The sequence below is a fragment of the Triticum urartu genome, chromosome 3 (genome assembly GCF_003073215.2).
Source record: "Triticum urartu cultivar G1812 chromosome 3, Tu2.1, whole genome shotgun sequence".
NCBI lineage: Eukaryota > Viridiplantae > Streptophyta > Magnoliopsida > Poales > Poaceae > Triticum > Triticum urartu.
In genome coordinates this window covers 697,744,390-697,766,417 of record NC_053024.1, presented here as the reverse complement: position 1 = coordinate 697,766,417, position 22,028 = coordinate 697,744,390, and the positions used below count along the sequence as shown (strand labels likewise).

Genomic DNA, 22,028 nt, shown 5'->3' with positions numbered 1-22,028 from the left:
ATTTAGAGGTTATTATGGACACATGTCTTGTGGATAAAACAGAAATTACATTTTTTTTGAAACGTACGAAATCAACTTTTAGAAACATTGGAGTATGGGAGCATCGAAGTGTTGGGAGCACTGAATACTTAGTGGTCTGTTTTTTCTTTGCGGGGGGGAATACTTAGTGGTCCTTGCGTAGCATGTTGTTTCTTCTTGTATTCGATCATGTCTCGAGTCATACTTGCATAGATGTTAAGCTAGGCGTCACTTGCCACCTGGTCGATTGTGCCATGGTCGTCCACATTGGCCATGTAAAACAAGTAGCTTAATAATGGCATGATGATCCAAAAATTGGGCTAAGGCGCATGGCGGATGCAAAGCCACACATCACAAAGCTCGTGAATTCTGTTTCGATAAATGATTTTAGGGAGAAAAAGGTCAAATAAATATAGGGTAGCATCACAACTTCGGTTCAGATAAGCAGCCCACAAACTTAACACACAAATTCGAGCATCACACAAGAGACGCTTAATAGTAACTTATAACTATGATTCTTCTTGCTAATAATGACAGTACTAAATAGGATAATCTTCTGATGGAGATCAGAATTCCTCCCAATCACGCTGAGAGGACTTCACTTATGCAGCAGCAACATGCTTCATATCACCGTTTCTTTAGTCTTCCCGTCTTGCTACAGTAAGAAAATTGAATCGAACATTACAACATGATCATTTGTTTATAAGAAAGGAACTGCTAGAATTTAGTACAGACCTTAATTTTTCCTGGATGAGCTTGTAGATGCCTCGGCCTCCTGTCGCGGAGCGTTCTGGTTCCAGGCTACGGCAGGCTCCTCCCGGACTGAATTCACTGGAGTTTCAGTAGATTGCTCCTCAAAGCCTTCATCATACTCCTCATCAGATGGGTCTTCGTAAGCGTTCAAGTCAACCCGGTAGCGGAGGATCCCTCCTATCCCACCATAGCCCGAACAGAACTGAGATCCTTGCTCCGTATTGTTCGTGATGAGCTCCAGCGCACAACCAAACTGCCAATAGTTTTCGGCAAACCACTCCAGCAGCACGGTCCTCTCAACCACCTCCAACACTGCCGATGTCGCCTTATCTTTGAAGTTGCTCTGATCTGCCTCCTGTGCCTCGTCGAAGTGCTTTACCACAGTTTCTTCGGTAGCAGAATTCTTCAAGATGTATCTATTGATATCAAGATTTTCCCACACAATCAGTGTTTCAACTGCACCCATTTCAAGGGCAGACATGGTGTCATCCACACCAGAAACATACTTCCCAGTGTCTTGGCTTATCTCCTCAAAGTACTTTCCCATCAACCTTTTTTCTTGGATGAACTTGACATTGGAAAGGACTTCAGCAGATATCTCAATGGCCTGGTTGAAGCCATCCTCTCCACCATGAGAGACAGTGACAACCTTCAGTATCTTGGCTGCCAAGCGCTGATCAAACAGGTCAGATTGACTCAATTCAGTCTTGAGGTCAGCGCAACCAGCTAGAATGAGACCAGAAACATTTGGCTGGCTAGTGGCAGGGTCAATGAAGAATCTAGTAGCAAGCTCAGCCGTCCTGCGCACATAGTTGTGCCGGGTCTCCACGCGCAGGCGGGAAAAGCGAAGTGTTGACTGCCCTCCTCGGCCATGCTTCTTTGGGAGATCAACAGAGAACTTGTGTAGAACCTCCCTAGTGTTGTCACTCAGGGTTCCAAACAGCGTTCCATTACCGTCCATGACAATGAAGCCAAACTTATCATCGGACTCGAGCATCTCATGCAGTGCCTCGGTGTGGAACTTGTTGTCACAGAGATACATGAACGCATTAACTGGCCTGAATGGCTCAAAATCAATGCTGACCTTCTTTTCTTTCCCCTCATCGGTGAGGATGGTTCCGGTGTAAAGCACCAATCCATTGGTGGGAACTCGATTGTACAGCTTCAACTTTTGCTGGGCAGAGGTAATAGCTGCCAAGACAGACTGCCTGTTGACTCTCCTCTTGATGTTTGAGGCGGTCCCATGTTCATCACCCAACAGCTTGGTGACTCGACATACCTGATCACGGGGTGGCACGATCAGCGATATCATGCTTGTCCCGTTTCCATGGGCAGCATCTAGTCATTTGATCAGCTTCTTGAATTTCCACATCTCGATGTTCTTGTCGTTATCCATATTGGTTGTGTTGTTACCTCTGCCTTCACCTATAAAATAGAACATCCAGTATATGTATAATGCTAGTATGATCACGTCTAGAAGGCTGTGTAAACATGTTATTCCAGGAGCAGAAGTGGCAATAAATAATCTAAGCGTCATATAAATTTCATTGTTACAAAGAATAAGGTATATGAACATTCAGTCATGATAGACAAAGAAAAAAAAAGTGCTGCTGACATATAATTGCAGGTAGGAATTGCTACATAATCAAAGAAAAACGTTGAAAAAATGATAAAGATTCAGAAACTTCAGGCCAAAGACAAGAGTCAGAGAGGCACTGAACATGATATCTTTTTCAGACAGAGCACAGATACTGTCTATATAAGACCACTAACTTATGATAATTCATACCATACAAGATCAGGGACCAATAACAGAGTTGATGATTACAGGAGTACTAGTAGTAACCCCTAAATTCACATGTTCAGAGGGGTGTGGTACTAGACTACTAGTACTACCAGCTGCATAATGAATGCTCCCAAAATTCAGACACGACTAGCTGAGGTGAGAACATCCGGCAAAGAATTGCACGCCAAATCCATCATCTTCCTATGTGATATCCCATCGAAAATCACAGCAGACAAAGTAAAATAAGGGGCGTACGTACCCCTGGGCCCTGGCTCGCCGGACGGGTGCCCGCGACCCCCTCCACCGTCGGCGGATCCACCCAGATCCCACCGCTACCTTCTCCCCGAAAACCCGATCGGATCAAACACGCCTCAAACCCACCAGCGACACGGACATAATCGAGTTTAACTATAGATCGGAAGAGGAAACTAGCAATTCACGAACATAATGAAACTAGCTAGAAGGGAAGAGGAGAGGGCGACCGATGTTGTTACCATGGCGAGAGCACTCGCCGCCGTGCGGAAGGAGGGAGCTAGGCTGCTTCGGCTTCATGGCGAGAAAAAGCTCGGGAGTCTGCTCGAATCCGGCGGGAGAAACAAAGGAGGGCGAAAAAGCTCGGACGGTAGTTCGATTACAGCAGGTGAAAAGTCGGGAAGCTTTTATATATACGGTACGGGACAGCTTGCTTGACCCGCAAGGACACTTCTTTCTATTTTCTCCTGGAAACGGGAGGAACTATTCCTTTGGTACCGTGCTTGCCAAGTTGCGTGATACTTTGAATTATTTGCGAAAGTAAAGCAAACTCCAGCATCGCAAAGCACACCAAAGAAAACAAGAAATTGCATCCAGGTCCTTGACCGGGGGTGGGTTGCGATCGTTGTGTCCCTAGAAAGTGTCGATCCTCCGCACCTACAAAGAGCTGATGGTGCGCTGCCAGCCTGCCACCGCCGCCAATCCACTACCGAAGCTGGCCCCACTTTGTTGCTTGCGACCGGGAAATCATCAAGGCTATGATTCGGTGGGACCAACGCCCATGGAGGAGAAGTCGATGCCAGAGTATTAAGGATCCGGCCGCCAACCACCTACCGATGGCTCGTCATATTCCCTGTTCATCCTCTCTACCGCTCGACGATGTTATCAGAGTAGTCATCGTTGAAGCAGTGCTCGATCAGGAGAACAAGACGCCTAGGAGTTTCATACGTGTATGTGTGTGCTACCTTTATAGAGGAAAAGCCCCATTGAAATACTAGCAACAATATAATATAGGATACTCATATTTTATAGACACTCCTCATATATAGAGGAGTCAGTTTGGGATTAGGGCCGACCGCTTTAGTGACAAACATCCATTGCCAATGAGCAACGGCGGAGCTTCATGGGGGCGAACTTGGGCCGTCGTCTCCCCCCCCACCCCAGTGAAAACGAAAAAAAAGTATATTACCCCTTGTATTCCATATATACAACCCACAACTAGAAGGGCCAAATCTATAGTGTGTAGAGAGACGAACGAATCCAATAACTAGTGAGGCAGCAACCACCACGATTTCCCCTTTGACTTGCAGATGCCGAAACGTGGGGCTAGGGCACCAGTGTCTGGCAGACTAGCCGTTGTGGCTTGCCGGCCGGTTGGCTAGGGATTGGTCTCTCTGGATCATTGGTTCCTCGACTCCCGCCTCCGCTCCGGACATCATCAGACAACTTTGACGCTGTGTAGTGCCTCAGTAAGCCGGTGAGTAGGCCGCCCTCACGAGAATTTTTGCATCGTTTATGAACATGAATTCATATGAATATCACCACATCCGGTGTTGAATCCATGCAGACATTAGGAGGAGAAAATCTAGCTGACCTCAGCATTGTCATAGGACATTTTTCTTTTCTCTTTATCTGTTTCAGATATCAACAGGAAAAAATGTACATGAATCACTGTGTCGATCCGATGGTTAGGAGTCCATTTAGAAATAATGACCCCGTATTTAGACCTACAGGTCTATGTAATAGGTGTACAAGATCATCGTGAAATGTCTGGTAAATAGACTAAGGTTGCTCCTTGATGAAATTATTTCTCCTGAGCAGAGCGCTTTTGTGCTAAGCAGACTAATCACGGATAATGTCCAGTTCGTTTTTTAGTGCACTCATTACATAAAGCAAGAGAAAGATCCTGATATTGGATTTTTTGTATGTACAAGCTTCACCTATCCATGGTGTGTGATGTGGTTGATTGGAGATTCGTGGCACAAGTGATGCAAAAGATGGGCTTTGCGAACTAGTGGGTGAAAAGGATAATGACATGTATCACCTTGGTTCATTACTGTGTTAATCTGAATGGAGCCCTCTTGGATTCATTTTCACCGTTCCGCAGGCAGTGGTAGGGAGACCCTCTATCACCCTCTCTATTCCTTTTTGCTGCTGATGGGCTTGCTATTATACTGAAGCAGAAAGTTCACGAGGGAAGGATGTCGTCGTTGCGGGTGTGTCCGCATGCTGTGTATCACATTTTTTAGTTGCGGATGACACCCTATTATTTTGGGGGCTACAGAGGAGGAGGACATAAACATTAAAGGGGATTTGTCAAGGTATGCAGTCGGTACCGGGCAAGTGGTGAATCCGCAGAAATGCTCAATCTTTTTTGGTGAGCATTGCAGCCCGCCCGATAAAGAAACCATAGTCCCAGTACTGGAGGTGCACAACCATAATTTTCAAGAAAAGTATGTCGGTTAACCAACCCCCAATGGGGCATGTCAAAGGACCGGTTCACCAATCTGTAGCAAGCTTACCAAGTGAATGGTGCCATGGAATATATCTTTCCTTGCCCAGAGCGGTCGCGAAGTCTTCCATAAGGCGGTTGCACAATCGCAATGTCCACATGTGATGACCTAATGCGTATGATACGGCTTCAGGGGCGTGGAGAATGAAAAGAAGAAAATGCATTGGAGGGGCTGGCCGCAACTGATCAAACCAAAATCAGAAGGGGGTTTGAGATTGAGGGGCTTCCGCATGTTGAATCAGGCTTTATTGGCCCGCTCGGCATGGAGGCTATTAACCAAGCCGAAGAGTCTAGTCGCTAGAGTACTAAAGGCAAGACACTATTTGATGTGCAACTTAGAAGATAAAGTTTTCTCTCAAGGGGCATCTGCTACTAGGCAAGCCATTCAACATGGCCTTGAACTCCTGAAGTAGGGCTTAATATGGGCGTGGGAAATGGAAATTCTATTCATGTTTGGCACGACAGTTGGATATCTTGGAATGGAGGAGAGAAATCGGTCATACAACAAGGCAGAAGTCGAATTCAAAGGGTGTCCGAGCTGCTGACACTCATGGTGCTTGGCATGTGGATGTACTTCGTGACATCTTTATTCTAGTAGATGTATAGGAGATATTGAAAATTCACACATCGCCACGAATGGGTGATGATCACCTCGCTTGGGCCCTGGAGCGAAGCAGTGTCTTCTCTTTGTGGAGCACTTACGGACTGGCGCTGGAAGATCATCTTTGACCTTCTTCAGTTGGAATGAGTAGGGCACTGGACGGACGACGAGGTCTGGGCTTTTATTTAAAGGTGCCCTGCTCCTCCTAAGGTTTGCATGTTCATCTGGCTCTTAATAACCGACTGTTTACCTACGTGGTTAATAAAAAAACACCGTGGTCTTGAGATTTCTGACGCATGCCCCCTCTTTGCAATGGAGCTGGAGGACACTTTTCATGCCTTTTGCAGATGCCTATTGGCAGCGGTGCATTGGCATGCAATGGCGGAACATTGGAGCGTACCTTTTTTTTTGCGAAAAACGGTCGATCTATTCATCTTCAATCATGGTAGTACAATGAACACCAGAAATAATAAAAATTACATTCAGATTAACAATGACTACAAGCACTGAAGCGAGCCGAAGGCGCGCCGCCGTCATCGCCCCTTCCTCGCCGGAGCCGGGAACAACTTATAGTAGTAGACAGTCGGAAAGTCGTCGTGCTAAGGTCCCATAGGACCAACGCCCCAGAATAGCAACCGCCGCCGATGAAGAGAATTTTACATCGGAACGATCCAACTTGAAGACACATGAACAAAGACGAACAAAGACCGGATCCGAGCGGATCCACCAAAGACAAACACCGACCAAATCTCGCGAGATCTGCCAGAGACACGCCTCCACACGCCCTCCGACGATGCTAGACACACCATTGGGACGGGTGCTAGGCGGGGAGAACCTTATTTCATCTTCAAGAAGCTACCAACATCTCGTCTTCTTGAGCAGGACACAAACTCTAACAAAACTTGAAGAAGCTTCTGAAAACGGAGCCCTCCCGTCGGTAAGGACCGGGATCCAACGCGCACCCATGGCCCTAAAGCCACAGGAGACGTGGGAGATCGACGGTGCTGCTGACGGGAGGCAGAAACCCTAGCCGTCTTTTCTTAGAGGAAGGACAAAGGGAGGAGACGCCGTCCCAAGCCTACCTGATGTTTTGAGCATCCAGCAGATCGAAGCGGAGTGGCTACTGCAACACATGTGTGACTTGCCGGTGGTTGATCGTATGAAGCTCATGATAACGTTGTGGCACTACTGGCATGTTAGAGCATCTCCAACAGGCGCCTAAAAAGAGCTCCGCGCATTAAAATTTTGTTTTTTTGGGCGCCGCACAGCTCCAGCAGATGCTGTAGCGCTAAAAGTTTTTGGGCGCGCGCTGAAAAACGCTATCACGCGCAGCATATTTTGGGCTCCGGATTGCGCGCGCTTTATAATTTGCATTGTGTGTTTTTTGTGCGCGCGTTTTTGGGCGTCTGCAAAAACGATGTTGGTCCCGGCGCACTAAAAATACTAAAGTGGCACGCTATAACTTTTATTGAGCGCCAAATTTTTGTGCGGCTGTTGGAGATGCTCTTAGGAATAAGTTGACGCACGATAAGCCGGCGCCACCCATGGACTCATCCCGACGCTAGCCCCTTGAGCTATGCGGAGTCTCTGATCGGCATCCAATGCAACCCGCAAGGTGGTCTAGTGACGGAGAAGCAAGTGGTGCAGGATGCACCAAGAGCTCGGCCGTTATCTCATGCTGGTGACATGCCTAAGCTATCGGAAAACTGGACGCCACCACATGAGGGGTGGCTGAAGCTGTACGTCGACGGCTCTTTTGCGAGCGTTCGAGCATCGCTGGTGATTGGATGATCATTCGTGATGACAATGCAGAGATTATCCTCTCGTCTTGTCGTGTGCTTTAATCCTGCACAGAACCTCTGGAGGCCGAGCTGTATGCATGAATGGAGGGCATCTCCTTGGTATGCCGATGGACACAGTGTCCTGTTGAAGTGAAAACGGACTGCCTTGTCGCGTATAACATGGTCACACCGACAGGTGGGGACAACACAAGTATTTCATGCTTGTTGATGAGGCTAGAAGATTGATGAAAGATGGAAGGGAGTTCTTCATGCAATTTCACGTAGCTCGTGAACCCAATGGAGTGAACCACTTGGCTAATGTTGGCAAAGTAGAGGAGCGCACCGCGGTGTGGCTTGCTTCAGGGCCGGGAACCGAAGATTGTGCGGGTTGTTCCTAGCCTTATGTACTAAAGACTACTCCAATGGTTAAACAATATAAACTCATTTTTCCCGCCAAAAAAATGTAACCATATACATTGCTTCCACACCGAGAACCGAAGATTGTGTGGGTTGTAAGGGCATTTCTAACCGATCCCTTATAACCGACTACAGGAGTAAAAATTCAGTTTTACTCCTCTAACTGGCACCTAGCCGTTCCCCAATCTGCCACAAGAGAGTAAATTATTTACTCCGACCCCATCTTTCTACCTAAATATACTCCACCGCTCGGCATTGAGTAAAAGCTGTGGCTCTCCTCCACTGCCGCACCGCATTTGCGCAAGCGCCGCCCCTCCCACCCCGCCCCTGGAGGCACCCGCCCGCCACTGGACGCTCCATAGCCTCCGCTGCTATCTGCTACCACTTGGATTTATGTTGCCTCGTCCCGTCATTGATGAAAAACAGGTGGATCTGCGGCTGCAGCCACCACCACCAGATTTGGCATTTCCGGCCATTGGCGATTGCGCCTTGCCATGGATTGGCCAGGAAGCAGACCACATAGCCCTGGCAACACCTCCTCGGTGCATGCAGGTAGCGTATGCATCTCTAGCAACTCGAATCTCTCCCGTCGGCGGTCCACCAGCAAATACACGCCCGGCCGTCGCTCAGGCACGGAGGCTGGACCAACGGCTCGCCCGCTCGCTATTGCCGGTCATACAGTGCAGCGACTGCACGCGGCAGGTGGTGTGCCTAGTTTCTACCATGCGGTAACATCCCAGATGATTGTTCCTCAAGTGCACAAATTATGGGGTATGTGCTTGTTTTGATTCGGTTGTTCACCTGATTCGACGGAATTTCGGTAGCTCATTGTTTGCTCATCTCTATGTATAGGATGGATGCAAGTTTTAGTAGGATGGATGCAAGTTTTAGTATTGGGGAGAAGAATACATCGATCTATTGATAGCACGAAAATTGATAGATGTCCGTGCACTCGTTACTAGAATATAGGCAAGAGATGAGATTAGATGTGAAGCAACATCTACTTCTTTAGAATCGAAGAAGAAAGAAGTGTTGAAGCTCAAGAAGCCGCAGATCTCAGCAATGAAGACATAGAGAAGATATTAATCCAACTAGTGAGAGCAGTTAGGGGAATTGGATGTCTTTTGAAATGACTAATTGTGGTTTTTGTTTTCTTTGATCTTACTCTCATAGCGAAGAATTGGTGAATTATTATGTATTACAATGTCGTTGAATGAAATAAAGAAGTAAAGAAATGTGTTTCGGCGGTCGAAAATGAAATGCAAATGAAAATTATTTTTTACTCCGTTATATATAGGGGATCAGCTATGTCCGGCCAAAACATAGTGGAGTAAATTTACTTCACTAAGGATTTACTCCACCGGATACTTCACTATTTATTAGGGATCGGTTAGAAATGCCCTAAGAAATGCAAATCTGCGGCAGATTTTTTAAGTGTCCTGATTTAAAAATATGTTAGAAGTCTTATATTTTTGAACAGAGGGAGAACTTACAGAAAAACTCTAAGATATGGCGGATCCATTTTTTAGGGGAAGGATGCGACACATCCTTTGCCATGAGCCGATGAGGCAGAACTGCCACGTATATGGTTTTGCAGTCATGCTTGTGCTTGCATCGGGAAGTTGATTCAGGTACAAATTAGAAGTCACCTGTTGAGCATGTTGTACATTACGCACAAACTTGCATTGATAAAATGTGTTCGATTATTCGTCTTTCTGAAAGAAACATTGCTTTTCAACTTTCAAGGCTGTTGTGACCTGCGAGGTTGTTCTTAGTTAGGATATCACCTCTTTGCCGAGCTACCACAGAAATATTTTAATTTTAAGGCACATATTTATTTTTGTGATTCAAGCGGGGAAGCATGGTACATGGAATCCACCGTGAAGCTTTTATTCCGGTGACGGCTTCGGCGGAACTCACCCTTATGATAATGGGACAAGAGCCAATAGCCCCAATGGGTCATTCTAACTCGCTTAATAACCATGAGTGGAGCCAATGTATACACGGAATAAGTAACACCTGGAGAGTTCTTTTTTAATTATTAAAAATCGTATCATTCTAACATAGCCAAAGCAACCAAACTAAGGATGCCACTCCTACCCAGATAACGATTCCAAACTTGCGATCAATGTTCCACAACCAACTACCAAACATGTTTGCAACTCTACGATGCAAGTAAAAGTTGGAAGTCACCCGGATGACTGGCCATGTAGTACGCAGGAACTTTCATCTAATGAATGTGTTTGATTGTATCGTCTTTGTGAAAGAAACTGTAGTATATTTTAACTTCCAGGGCAGCTACGACTTGCGAGGTTGTTCGTAGGTTAGTTATAGGATCTCACCACTTTGCCAAGGTATAAGGCTTTCCGTAATGGCAGTAGGTAGTATGATCATGCATGCCAACTAGATAGTACTGTATTAATAAGGTGGCATCAAATTAACTGAAGAAAAAAAGGATTAACTATCATATCATGATACCGCATCATATTAAATGATACGCTACATTTGTTATGCATGGCAAAAAATGAACTATCCTATGTTACTAGCATATAATACTATGCAGTACGGATGTAGTAGCATATGCATGAACTATGCACTACGAATGTAATATCATAGTACTTCCCATTACATCGAGCCTAAAGTATATTAATTTCGAGGCTAAAATTTCTTTTTTGTTGCTCGACAGCATTGGAGTGAGGAAGCAAGGTACATGGAATCCATCGAGAAGCTTCTTTTTTTTTTGAACCAGGCATTACCCCTTTTCATTACTATGACATAACGGAAATACAGAGTCCAGGTATTTAGGAAACTGGAAAAGGGAAAGCGAGTTCAAGACACCACTGGGAAACCCACTGCAAGCACTCGTCATCGAGCAGCTCACCATGGGGCGAAAACCCAATGCCATCTAAAACCACCTATCCTAACCAGAGTAAAAACGAGGAATCCGGAGGTAGTCTCCACATTTAAGGGGAACGGCTCACATTTGAGCATCAGGCAAAGCCCACGCAGGGGCGAAAGTACCAAAAGCAACAAGTATCAGGACAAAAATAGCCACAGGGGGAGGAGGGAAAAGGCAGGTGAAGGCAGAGTCGACGGCTGCATCCTTCAGTCCATTGCTGACCCAGATGGGGCTGCACAAATCCTCATCATGGCAGCTGCGTTGGTCTTGAGCATCTTAGCGCCGCGCTCCATCGCCTCTCGATTAACTCCCACCATCAGACCTGCCCAGTAGTTCATGTATCCACATGCAGAGAAGACCACGTTAAAAGGAGTTCTCAATTTTTTGCATTCGAAAGTGGCTCTGTTACGACATATCCACATGGCCCAGCAGATCGCAGCCAGGCCAAATGTATAGAATCTAGCACCATCAGGTAAGAAAGTATGGCACCAAGAGAAATATTGCCATAGGTTATCAGGGCACAAATCTGTGCCAAACACACAGCCAACCGTTCTCCAAACCACCCTTGCAACTGGGCAGGTGAAGAAGAGATGCTGAAAAGTTTCTCTGTTCTGACAGAAGGAACACTTCGGGTTACCAGCCCATTTGCGTCTTTTCATGACATCTCGTGTCAACACCGCATCTTGAAACAATTGCCAGAGGAAAATTCGAATCTTGAGAGGCAGTTTAGCTTTCCAAATCCACCTATAATCACACCCAGCGAGGCGGCTTTCCAGGTGATTATACATGGATTTGGTAGTAAAGCGCTTGTTCTTTCCAAGATTCCACACAACCTGGTCTGGTTCATCAGAGACCACCCAGGAATTCACCATTTTTTTTCACCTCTTCCCATTGTTTTGCAAGCCGAGGATGTAATCGTCTTCTAAAGAGATCTGGGGTCCCCTCGCCCCCGACCTTGGCCACAGTAATCTCTTGGTTGTTACAAATGTCATACAGTTCTGGAAACTTGTCTCGCAAAGGGGGGTTTCCCTCAATGCTGTCCATCCACAACCGAGCCAGGTTGCCAGCTTTTATATTCACCCCCTCCCAGCGAAATAATGTTCTTCAACTTTCATAATAGCTTTCCAGCTCGGCGAGTCACCAAATCTGCATTGAACCGAGGCAACAGAGTCTCTCTTCAAGTACTTGGCCCGGATAACATCCTGCCAAAGCCCTTGTTGAGTCTCAAGTTTCCACCACCATTTAGCTAATAAGCTTATATTGTGTCTATGGAGATCTTTCACCCCAAACCCCCTTTTTTCTTAGACCTACAAATCCTGGTCCATTTGACAAGGTGATAACGCTTCCTGCCGTTGGTTTCTTGCCAGAAGAATTTTTTATGATGTCTGTCCAATTTGTAGATCGCCATCTTAGGAAGTAGGAACATTGCCATGTAGTAGTAAACAATACTGGACAGAGAGGAGTTCAGGAGAATGAGCCTCCCCCCCGATGAAGCAGCATTACCAATCCAAGTTTCACAACATTTAAGGAATTTATCATCAACAAAGTTCCAGTCCAGGTTGCGCAAAGTTGAGTAGCTCACAGGAACCCCCAAGTATTTCATTGGGAAGTGACCAGTTTGATAGTTAAAGATGTCCGCATAAGTTGCCAGGATGTTGTTGTCTCCACCCACACACAGGATTTCACTCTTAAGGAAGTTAATCTTTAAGCCAGACATAAGCTCAAAAATGTATAAGAGAATTTTCAGGTTGACAGCGGCTTCTTCATCATGTTCAAAACAAATAACCGTATCATCGGCGTATTGCAGAACAACAACGCCATTTTCAATGAGATCTGGGGCCAGCCCAGTTATCATTTTTTTGAGCATTACGAATCATCTTAGACAAGGTTTCCACCGCAAGGTTAAACAAAAAAAAGGGGAGTGAGGATCGCCCTGGCGCACCCCCTTGTGGCTTTGGAAGCAAGGCCCAGTCACATTATTCAACTTAATGCTGACTGTGCTATTAGTCAGTATCTTCTTCACCCAACCACACCAGGTTTCACCAAAGCCTCTATTACTATGACATTCAAGGAGAAAATCCCAATTAATTTTGTCATATGCTTTTTCAAAGTCCAACTTCAGGACCACCCCAACTTTCTTTTTATGGTGTGTGTGGTGTAAGATCTCATGGAGAGTGAGGATCCCATCCATGATATTTCTATGTTTAATGAAAGCATTTTGGTGTCTGCAAATAAGCTTATCAGCAAAGATGGCTGCTCTATTATCCATCACTTTAGTAATCAGCTTGTATGGACATCTAAGTAAGCAGATGGGACGGTACTGTTGTATTTTCTTAGCACCATTGGTCTTAGGTATCAAGGTGATCACCCCATAATTCAGACGCTCCACATCCAGGGTGTTATTGTGAAAAGTGCGAAACAAACGCATAATATCTGTTTTAACAAAGTCCCAGCAGTGCTTGTAGAATTCAGCTGAGATGCTATCTGGGCCGGGGGCCCTATTGCTATCCATGCCGAACAAAGCTTTTCTAACCTCCTCCTCCGTGAATTCACTGGTCAGGAGAATATTATCCTCCGCCATTAGTTTTTCTTCTTCCGACCAGGTATCTGCGGATAAATGAAAAATGTTTCCCCTGGCCGGGCCAAAAAGATTTTTATAATAGGCCGTGGCATGAGCCAACAGGTTATCTGTGCCCTCAATCACCGTCTCGCCATCCGTGAAGGAGTGAATTGTGTTTTTTCGTTTTCTACCATTGGCCGCACGATGAAAAAAGGCTGTGTTTTGGTCCCCCTTCAGCAACCACCTCTCATTGGATTGTTGGAGCCAGACGAGCTCCTCATTGGCCATTATATCATCGAGTTCCATCCGCAGGTTTGTTCTATTTTCATAAGTTTCTGGGTCAAGGGGACCCTCTTCTTCTAAGGTCTCAATCTCTTCCAACTCTTTTTGAATATCTTTTTTTTTCTTTTCTTTGCATGGCCAAACAGATGGGAGCCCCACCCTTTGAAATACTTTTTCAGCCTTTTGAGCTTGATATTTAGGATGTCAATGGGGTCATCAGAGGCAACTGGTTGCTCCCATATCTTCTTAGCTATAGGATAGAACTCTTCAGTTTTAAGCCAACTGAGTTCAAATCTAAACTCATGTTGTCGAGTGGGTCTTGTTACAGTCGAGTTAGATGACAGTAGGAGAGGATTATGGTCTGACACGTCCCGTACCAGCTTCCGGACAGTGACCAGGGGAAAGAGGTCCTCCCATTCAAAACTCATAAGAACTCTATCGAGCTTTTCTAAGGTAGGATGTCTCTGGTGGTTGGACCAGGTGTATTTGCCCCCTCCCATATGTATCTCACGCAGGTTCAGAGATTGGATGATGGAATTGAATTTATCCATGTAAGGAGACCGGTTTAAATTCTTATTTTTCTCACAGCTTTCACAAAGAATATTGAAATCCCCTCCCACAATATAAGGGACCTGGAGATGGGAACACATGGATGCAAGTTCACAAAGGAAGTCTTCTTTCTTATCATCCTGTGTCGCACCATATACAACTATAAGGGCCCACACACATTTCAGGTTTATATCAAAAAGGATTTCTTGCAAGCAAAATCTGCCCACTGTCCAGGAAACAACTTCCAGAGTTTCTCTTTTGATACCACAAAGGATGCCACCGGATTTGCCAATAGAAGGTACCCAGTTCCAAGAAAATCTATCATAAGGATCAATCTTGCGTAAGAATTTAGGAGGAATCTCTTTCTTTCTGGTTTCCTGCAATCCTATGAAATCAAGGGAATGATCTTTGATAATGTCAGAGAAGCAGGTAGTCATTCCTTTTTTACCTGCTCCTCGACAATTCCAAAAGACCCCATTAGTTTGATGATGGTGTTCCCTCCCCCTCATCTGGTATTCCTACTAGGAAGCAGAGTAGGTTTACCGTACCCTTTTTTTTCTATCCACGGAGGTTTTGTCCTTTTGACTCCTAGTCACAGGCCTAGAGATAACAACATTAGGTTTTCTGTCTCTCTTTTTTCTGGAGCGAACCACAGTAAATGGTTCCTCCTCACTCACATTCTCTTGCTCCCACCTCATATCTAATGGGATTTGATCCCCTTTACCATTGGTTAGCATGAGAGCCCCTCCTTCATAAGGTTGATCTACTTTCTCATTGACAGGTTCAGCATTACGAGTTTTCTCAAGTTCTCTAATAATGTCAATGCAGGTAAAATCATTGTCAGGCATGTTAACCCCCATTTTGACAGCTATCAGGATAAGAGTACTATCAGATAACGCATCAAAAGAATTGGAGTTTTTAGTAGTACCTTCCATATTTCCTTTTTTGGCCACCGCAATCGCCTTGTCATCCACTCGCTCCATCTTGCTCTGCACATAGCGTGAGCTAAAGCGCAGGTTTTCCTCAGTGACAAGAGGAGGAGTAGGGATCACCTCAACACCAACAGTTAACTCCGGGGACTCCATAATGTAATCAGTGGTCTCCTTAATCCCAGCATCTTGTGAATTATTCGCCTCCAGCACCTGCTGGGATGTTCTCACCACAGCAGAGTATGTTTCCTTTTTTACATCATTAGACAGAGAAAACTCACCAGGATTCAGATTTTTTTACTTACTTTGTCATCACAGGCCATCTGATCGAAAACCATGGTCTCAATCAGGAGCGAATTATGTAATGAGCCATCCGATTCCAGGCTCTCCTGTGACTCCTGAATGGGGTCAGACACGTCCCCCCGGGGAATGGAGGAAGATTTCCCCCCAAGCTCGGAAGAGGAGCTGCCCATCTGAGCTCCAGGAGTCATACGTGCCCCTTGGTGTGTAGGATTTTCTTTTCCAGACTTAGGGGACACCTGCACAACATTTTTTTCTCTTTCTGGATCTTTCACAACAACTTGATCCACTTCATAAAGGAAGTCATAGAAGTGCCCACCCAGGACAGCTTCAGCAATCACAGGAATTGCGTCCACATTGCGGCATCCCAATTTAACTCTATTAGAAGTCGGACGATGAAGAGTGGCCGCATCAATTTCAAGTGGTACCCCAACAAGAGATGCCACATAGGCAAGATTCCTCTCACTCCTCTTTTCCAAAGGAACATTACTAATTCTAACCCACGCTACATCCATAACCCCTTTTGCTCCCACAGCAGATGACCAAGGGGAGGCATGAATTACCACCCCAGTGGTTTTGAGAGTTACTTGTCCCACATAGCAGATTTGAGCAACCGAGCGAGGATTAGGGAAGCGAACCACAAAGACCCCAGGGCCAATGGCATGTGCAGAACAGCGCCATCCAGTAGCCAGGTAGTTAGTAAGATCGATCTCCATTTGGCGAGTAGAGGTTTCTCCCTCAACAATGATGACTACCACACTGTTAGATCTCTCTCTAAGTTGATTGGCAGTACAGGAATCATGGATAGAGTAGAACCCGTGCCCTTTGGATTGGAAAGCACACATGGGGGCAATACACTCCAAGGGAGAAAGGTAGTGCAAACAGAAGCAAGGTGGCCCAAGGTATTGCAACGTTCACAGAAAGCTTGCGGGCATCGAACAGGAAGATGTTCATGAGATTTGCAAATAGGGCAGGGTTCAAGGTTACTGGAGGAAGGCACCTGGCGGGGATTTTTCCCCTGAGGACGACGAGGTGGTGGAGACGGATCTTGTCCTCCTCCATTGCCCCCAGAGCTTGAAAATCTCTGGTGTTTCTCCACCCAAACGCCTCCCTACTTGGGGTCGTGACGCGTCGGAGCCGTCGCCGCCGCCGCATCCCACCTCGAGGTGTCAACCGAGCCCGAGGCCGCGTTGGACGGCGACGAGATGGTGCAGTCGCCGTTGTCGCGTTTCCAGGAGTACTTGCTTCGTTCTCCTCCCCGGCCGTTTCCTCGACCCGAGCTCCGCCCCGCTCCACGGCCTGCACCCGCGCCTCCGCGCCGTCCCCCATCGAAGCCGCGCCCCGCATCCATGGTGGGGGTGGGGAGGAGGCCGCTACCACCGCGAAGGAACACAGATCTCCTCCCACATTGCCCTTCCACCACTCGTAGGAGATCGGGGGATTCGATCTAGGGTTTCTCTCCGCCGTCCAGAAGTGGGAGAAGGCAATATCTAGGTCAAGGACTGGGCTCGGTTTAGGATTTATACTCTCACCGTGAACCCTTGGCTTGGAATGGAGGATCGGATGCGCCCCCACGTGTCGCACATCCGCCATGGATGGGTAGGTGGGGGAGCTTGGGCCCGCATCAGCCTGTGTCTGTGCGGTTGCATGCTGTGCCGTGTACCGCCCGTGTGCCGCATCCTTGTTGATCGGTGCCCGCGTCGGCGGCGGCACCGGTCTCGTCAGCGGCAATCGATCTCGGATCGTCGCAAAATGGCAAGGAAAGGATATGATGTCTCCGATGTCTACGGACTCACCCTCCCGTAGGAAGCGCGCATCGATCGTGACGCCGCGTACGTCCACCAGCACCAGACGAAGAGCCTCTCATCGAAGGAGGAGAACCCCATCGGAGAAGGTGAGCTTGCCCGTCACGAGGTCGGCGGCGTAGGAGACGCGCCATCACACGTCGTCGCACGCCATCTCTTCTGGTGCCGGTTCCAGCGAAACTCGTGGTGCCAATCGACCCAATAGGTCATTCCAAATCTGAAGTCCAAATCCCACAGGAATATCACGTAACGCAAAGACCAGCCGAATGCTTGGACTTTCCTTCTGATGACTTTTCCATGGTTATAGGGTCGCAATTTTCTACACGGTACAGCGCTGGCAAGGCATTCCCGGTGACCACCAGGCCTAACCCTTGGACGGCCACATACCAGTCTACCACGTCTCCATCGTCATCAGCGAGTTTACCACGGCAAGTCGGAACCTTCCTCTAACAGCAACAAAAACAAGTACACCATCTTTTTTTTGAGAATCACCGGGGGGAGCTCCCCCACCTGAATATATTACTCAAAAGAGTCACAGCAAGCTGTGTTACAGAGTTACATAGGCAAAGAACATCGAGCAGAGAGGAAAGACCGCCACGAGGAGACGGCCTCCCTGTCACCGGTTTTGAGAAGCCGGTGAGACCAAAGGTCAAGGTCTGAAAGGATTAGTTTACATGTATAGGTAGAACATCTATCAAGCGATCTGAATAGTTTATCATTCCGTGCCTCCCATATCTTCCACAGGATCGTGAGAAGCAGAAAGGGCCAGACGTGTTCCTGTGTGGCCGGTGGGAGTTGGGCATCCCAAAGTTCACCGATGGCAGGGGAGGTGGGGGTGATTGAGAGAGTCCTGGATTAGGGGGTGTTCGGATAGCCGGACTATACCTTCAGCCGGACTCCTGGACTATGAAGATACAAGATTGAAGACTCCGTCCCGTGTCCGGAAGGGACTTTCCTTGGCGTGGAAGGCAAGCTTGGCGATACGGGTATAAAGATCTCCTACCATTGTAACCGACTTGGTGTAACCCTAACCCTCTCTGGTGTCTATATAAACCGGAGGGTTTTAGTTCGTAGGACAACGTACACATCAACAATCATACCATAGGCTAGCTTCTAGGGTTTAGCCTCCTCGATCTCGTGGTAGATCTACTCTTGTACTACCCATATCATCAATATTAATCAAGCAGGACGTAGGGTTTTACCTCCATCGAGAGGGCCCGAACCTGGGTAAAACTTCGTGTCCCTTGCCTCCTGTTACCATCCGGCCTAGACACGCAGTTCGGGACCCCCCTACCCGAGATCTGCCGGTTTTGACACCGACATTGATGCTTTCATTGAGAGTTCCTCTGTGTCGTCGCCATCAGGAAGGATGCCTCGCCCCGTCTTTAAAGATGGCACCGTTGCTAAGGGAGCTTTGGCTGTCGGCCAAACCCTCCGGCTAGGTGGTTTTCTTATGACCGCCTGTTCGGCTTCTGCGCCGACGATGACCTCTCGAGCCATCGAAAACAATCTTCATGTCAGCTCAGAACTCGCCGAGCAGTTAGATCCAATGGAGATTTCCTTCATAAACGAGCTCTTGGATCGCTTCTCCGCCCTGGGAGTCGCTACGGATTACGACCAGATTGGGCCCAAAACCGATCTGAGAGAGATTAACTCTCCCCAAGTCACCCACCACATTGCCATGGTAGAGGGACAGTGCGGCGACCCTTCATCTATCTTAAGGACTCGCTACGTCCGGATTCCCGATCCCTCAAAGCCGGATACCCGCGGAGGGGAGGATATCATTCAAAACCTGAACTTAGAGTCAGGCGACGGGCTGGATTCATTAGACAACATCCAGGAATCCAAATTTTCGAGTTTAGAAATTCCTCGGCCTCTGAGCCTTAGATGGGGTGAGGCTTCGGATTTAATTCCACCCACCCACCCCAACATAAGCGATCTATCCAAAATCAGGCAAGAACCCAATGAAATAGTAAATCATTACTGGGCAAGATTCCTCCTGGTTAAGAACAGGCTAAGGTACTGCCGCGAGGAAGACGCAATCTCAATCTTCTGCAATAATTGCACGGACAAGGGAATACTCAACGCCATAAGTCGCCGTGATATTACACGCTTCGCTGACTTGGCGTCCATTGTACGAAAGTACTGTGCGATGGAAAGCGCCTGGAAAACCGAAATAAAATTTTGGGACAATCCGACCCTCAATACAAACCCAGTCCAAAATAAAAGGGTGCATCATCACCAGTCACCCGGGTCAAGCACTAAAAAGCAAAAACCCTCTACAGGGCATGGAACCGTACTGGAAGGATGGCTTAATGGACCCTGTAAAATTCACAGTACAGAGGACGCTACACCAACTCATAGCCTCAGAGCATGTTGGATACTCCCGCAGGTGGCCAAAATTGGCGAAAATCTCCTAATTCTGGAGGCCACAGAAAGCCACCCCAGAGACAACAATACGGTATTAACAGTCTTCGAGACTTTCGCATCAAATAATATGCAAAAAAGGACACTCCGCAGCCTTGCCGAAGTCTACCAAATAGCAACAATAAACCCATGGAGTGACACGGCTATTACCTTTAACGCCAGTGATGAACCTAAATTCCGAACAGCCCGAGCACCAGCTGCATTGGTCCTTGGTCCAATAGTGGATGGATTTCATCTTACCAAGGTACTCATGGACGGCGGTAGCGGATTGAACCTCATTTATGAGGAGACCCTTTAAAAAATGGAAATAGATTGGAACCGCATTGAGCGAAGCAGCACAACCTTTAGAGGAATAATCCCCAGTCGGGAAGCGCGCTGTACAAGAAAAATCACACTAGATGTGGTGTTCGACACGCCGGATAATTACAGGTCCGAAGAGGTCACGTTCCAGGTGGCTCCGTTCAGCAGCGGTTATCACGCTCTGCTAGGGCGGGAAGCGTTTACAATCTTCCAAGCAATACCCCATTACGGGTACATGAAGCTCAAGATGCCCGGGCCTAACGGGATCATCACTCTCGCTAGTGATCCGGACATAGCACTCCCCGCCGAAAACAAGACAGCCGCACTGGCCCTCGAGGCACTATCCGAAGCCCTAGCGGCTGAGGAGCTGACTGCGCTGCACTCTACGGTGAATAGGGACGATGTGGTACTCGACAAAAGATCCAAGTCCACCTCCTTTAAACCGGCGGACGAAATAGTCAAATTCCAAGTCCATCCAACGGACCCCAATAAAACAGCTTCCATCGAGGCACAATTAAACCCTGATGTCGACGCCACATTGCGAGAGTTCCTACGAGAGAACTGGGACATTTTCGCCTGGCACCCTTCAGACATGCCAGGAATCCCACGCAGGCTGGCCGAGCACAGCTTAAATATCCAAACAGGATTCAAACCTGTCAAACAGGCTCTTCGGCGTTTTTCTGAACCTAAGAGACAGGCCATGGGAGAGGAGCTAGCAAAGCTATTGGAGGCCGGATTCATCAGAGATATAAAACATCCGGACTGGCTAGCAAACCTGGTGATGGTACCAAAGAAGGACAAATCCTGGCGCTTGTGTGTTGATTTTAAAGACCTTAACAAGGCTTGCCCAAAGGATCCCTTCCCCCTCCCCCGCATCGATCAAATTATCGACGCTACCGCAGGACACGATTCGTTGTGTTTCCTCGACGCATATTCTGGCTACCATCAAATCAAGATGGCAGAACCAGACCAAGCCACAACGGCATTTATCACACCATACGGGCCATTCTGCTTCAACACGATGCCCTTTGGGCTCAAAAAACGCCGACGCAACATATCAGCGCATGATTCAGACATCTCTGGCAAGCCAGATCGGCAAAACAGTGGAGGCATATGTAGATGATGTGGTCGTCAAAACAAGACATGTTGAATCTCTAGTAGACGACTTGAGGCTCACATTTGATAACCTCCGAACATACGACATCAAGCTCAACCCGGAAAAATGCGTTTTCGGCGTTCCAGCCGGAAAGCTCTTGGGCTTCATTGTATCCGGTAGAGGAATTGAAGCAAATCCAGCCAAGATCCGAGCTCTGTCGCAACTGGATATCCCAAAGGACCTCAAACAAATACAAAAGTTAACCGGATGCGTGGCGGCTCTAAGCCGCTTTATCTCCCGCTTGGGAGAAAAGGCCCTGCCCCTTTACCGCCTCCTTCGGCGCACCGAACACTTCAAATGGACGGATGCAGCCACGGCCGGACTCGACGAAATAAAAGCCATACTGCAACAAACCCAGTCCTGGCCACGCCAAACATTGGCGAGCCAATGCTATTATACATCGCAGCAACACATCAGGTTGTAAGCGCAGTGCTCGTCATCGAACGAAAGCGGACGGACACAAATTCCCCCTTCAAAAGCCGGTCTATTATGTGTCCATTGTCCTCACTCCCTGCAAATCACCGTACCCGCATTATCAAAAGATTGCATACGCGGTATTCATGGCATCCCGGAAGCTACGACACTACTTTCAAGAGTGTTTAATAACAGTAGCCTCGGAAGTACCACTTAACGATATTATAAACAACCGTGACGCAACGGGCCGGATTGCAAAATGCGCCATTGAGCTCCTCCTGTTCGAC

At 47.3% G+C, this 22,028-nt stretch overlaps 1 protein-coding gene across 1 annotated transcript; it reads right to left on the bottom strand.

The window, feature by feature from the left end:
• Positions 1-322: 322 nt before the first annotated feature.
• LOC125549252 (eukaryotic peptide chain release factor subunit 1-2-like) lies at positions 323-3,176 on the bottom strand. Its single transcript, XM_048712708.1, has 3 exons — positions 3,052-3,176; positions 754-2,196; positions 323-673 (listed from the first exon to the last, which is right to left on the bottom strand). The coding sequence occupies exon 2, from the start codon at positions 2,081-2,083 to the stop codon at positions 755-757; it is 1,329 nt and encodes a 442-aa protein (XP_048568665.1). The 5' UTR covers positions 2,084-2,196; positions 3,052-3,176; the 3' UTR covers positions 323-673; position 754.
• Between the last annotated feature and the right edge of the window lie 18,852 nt (positions 3,177-22,028).

Bases quoted from the DNA above. Each gene is read 5' to 3' on its own strand.
- LOC125549252 (XM_048712708.1), bottom strand. From the start codon at position 2,083: ATGATATCGCTGATCGTGCCACCCCGTGATCAGGTATGTCGAGTCACC.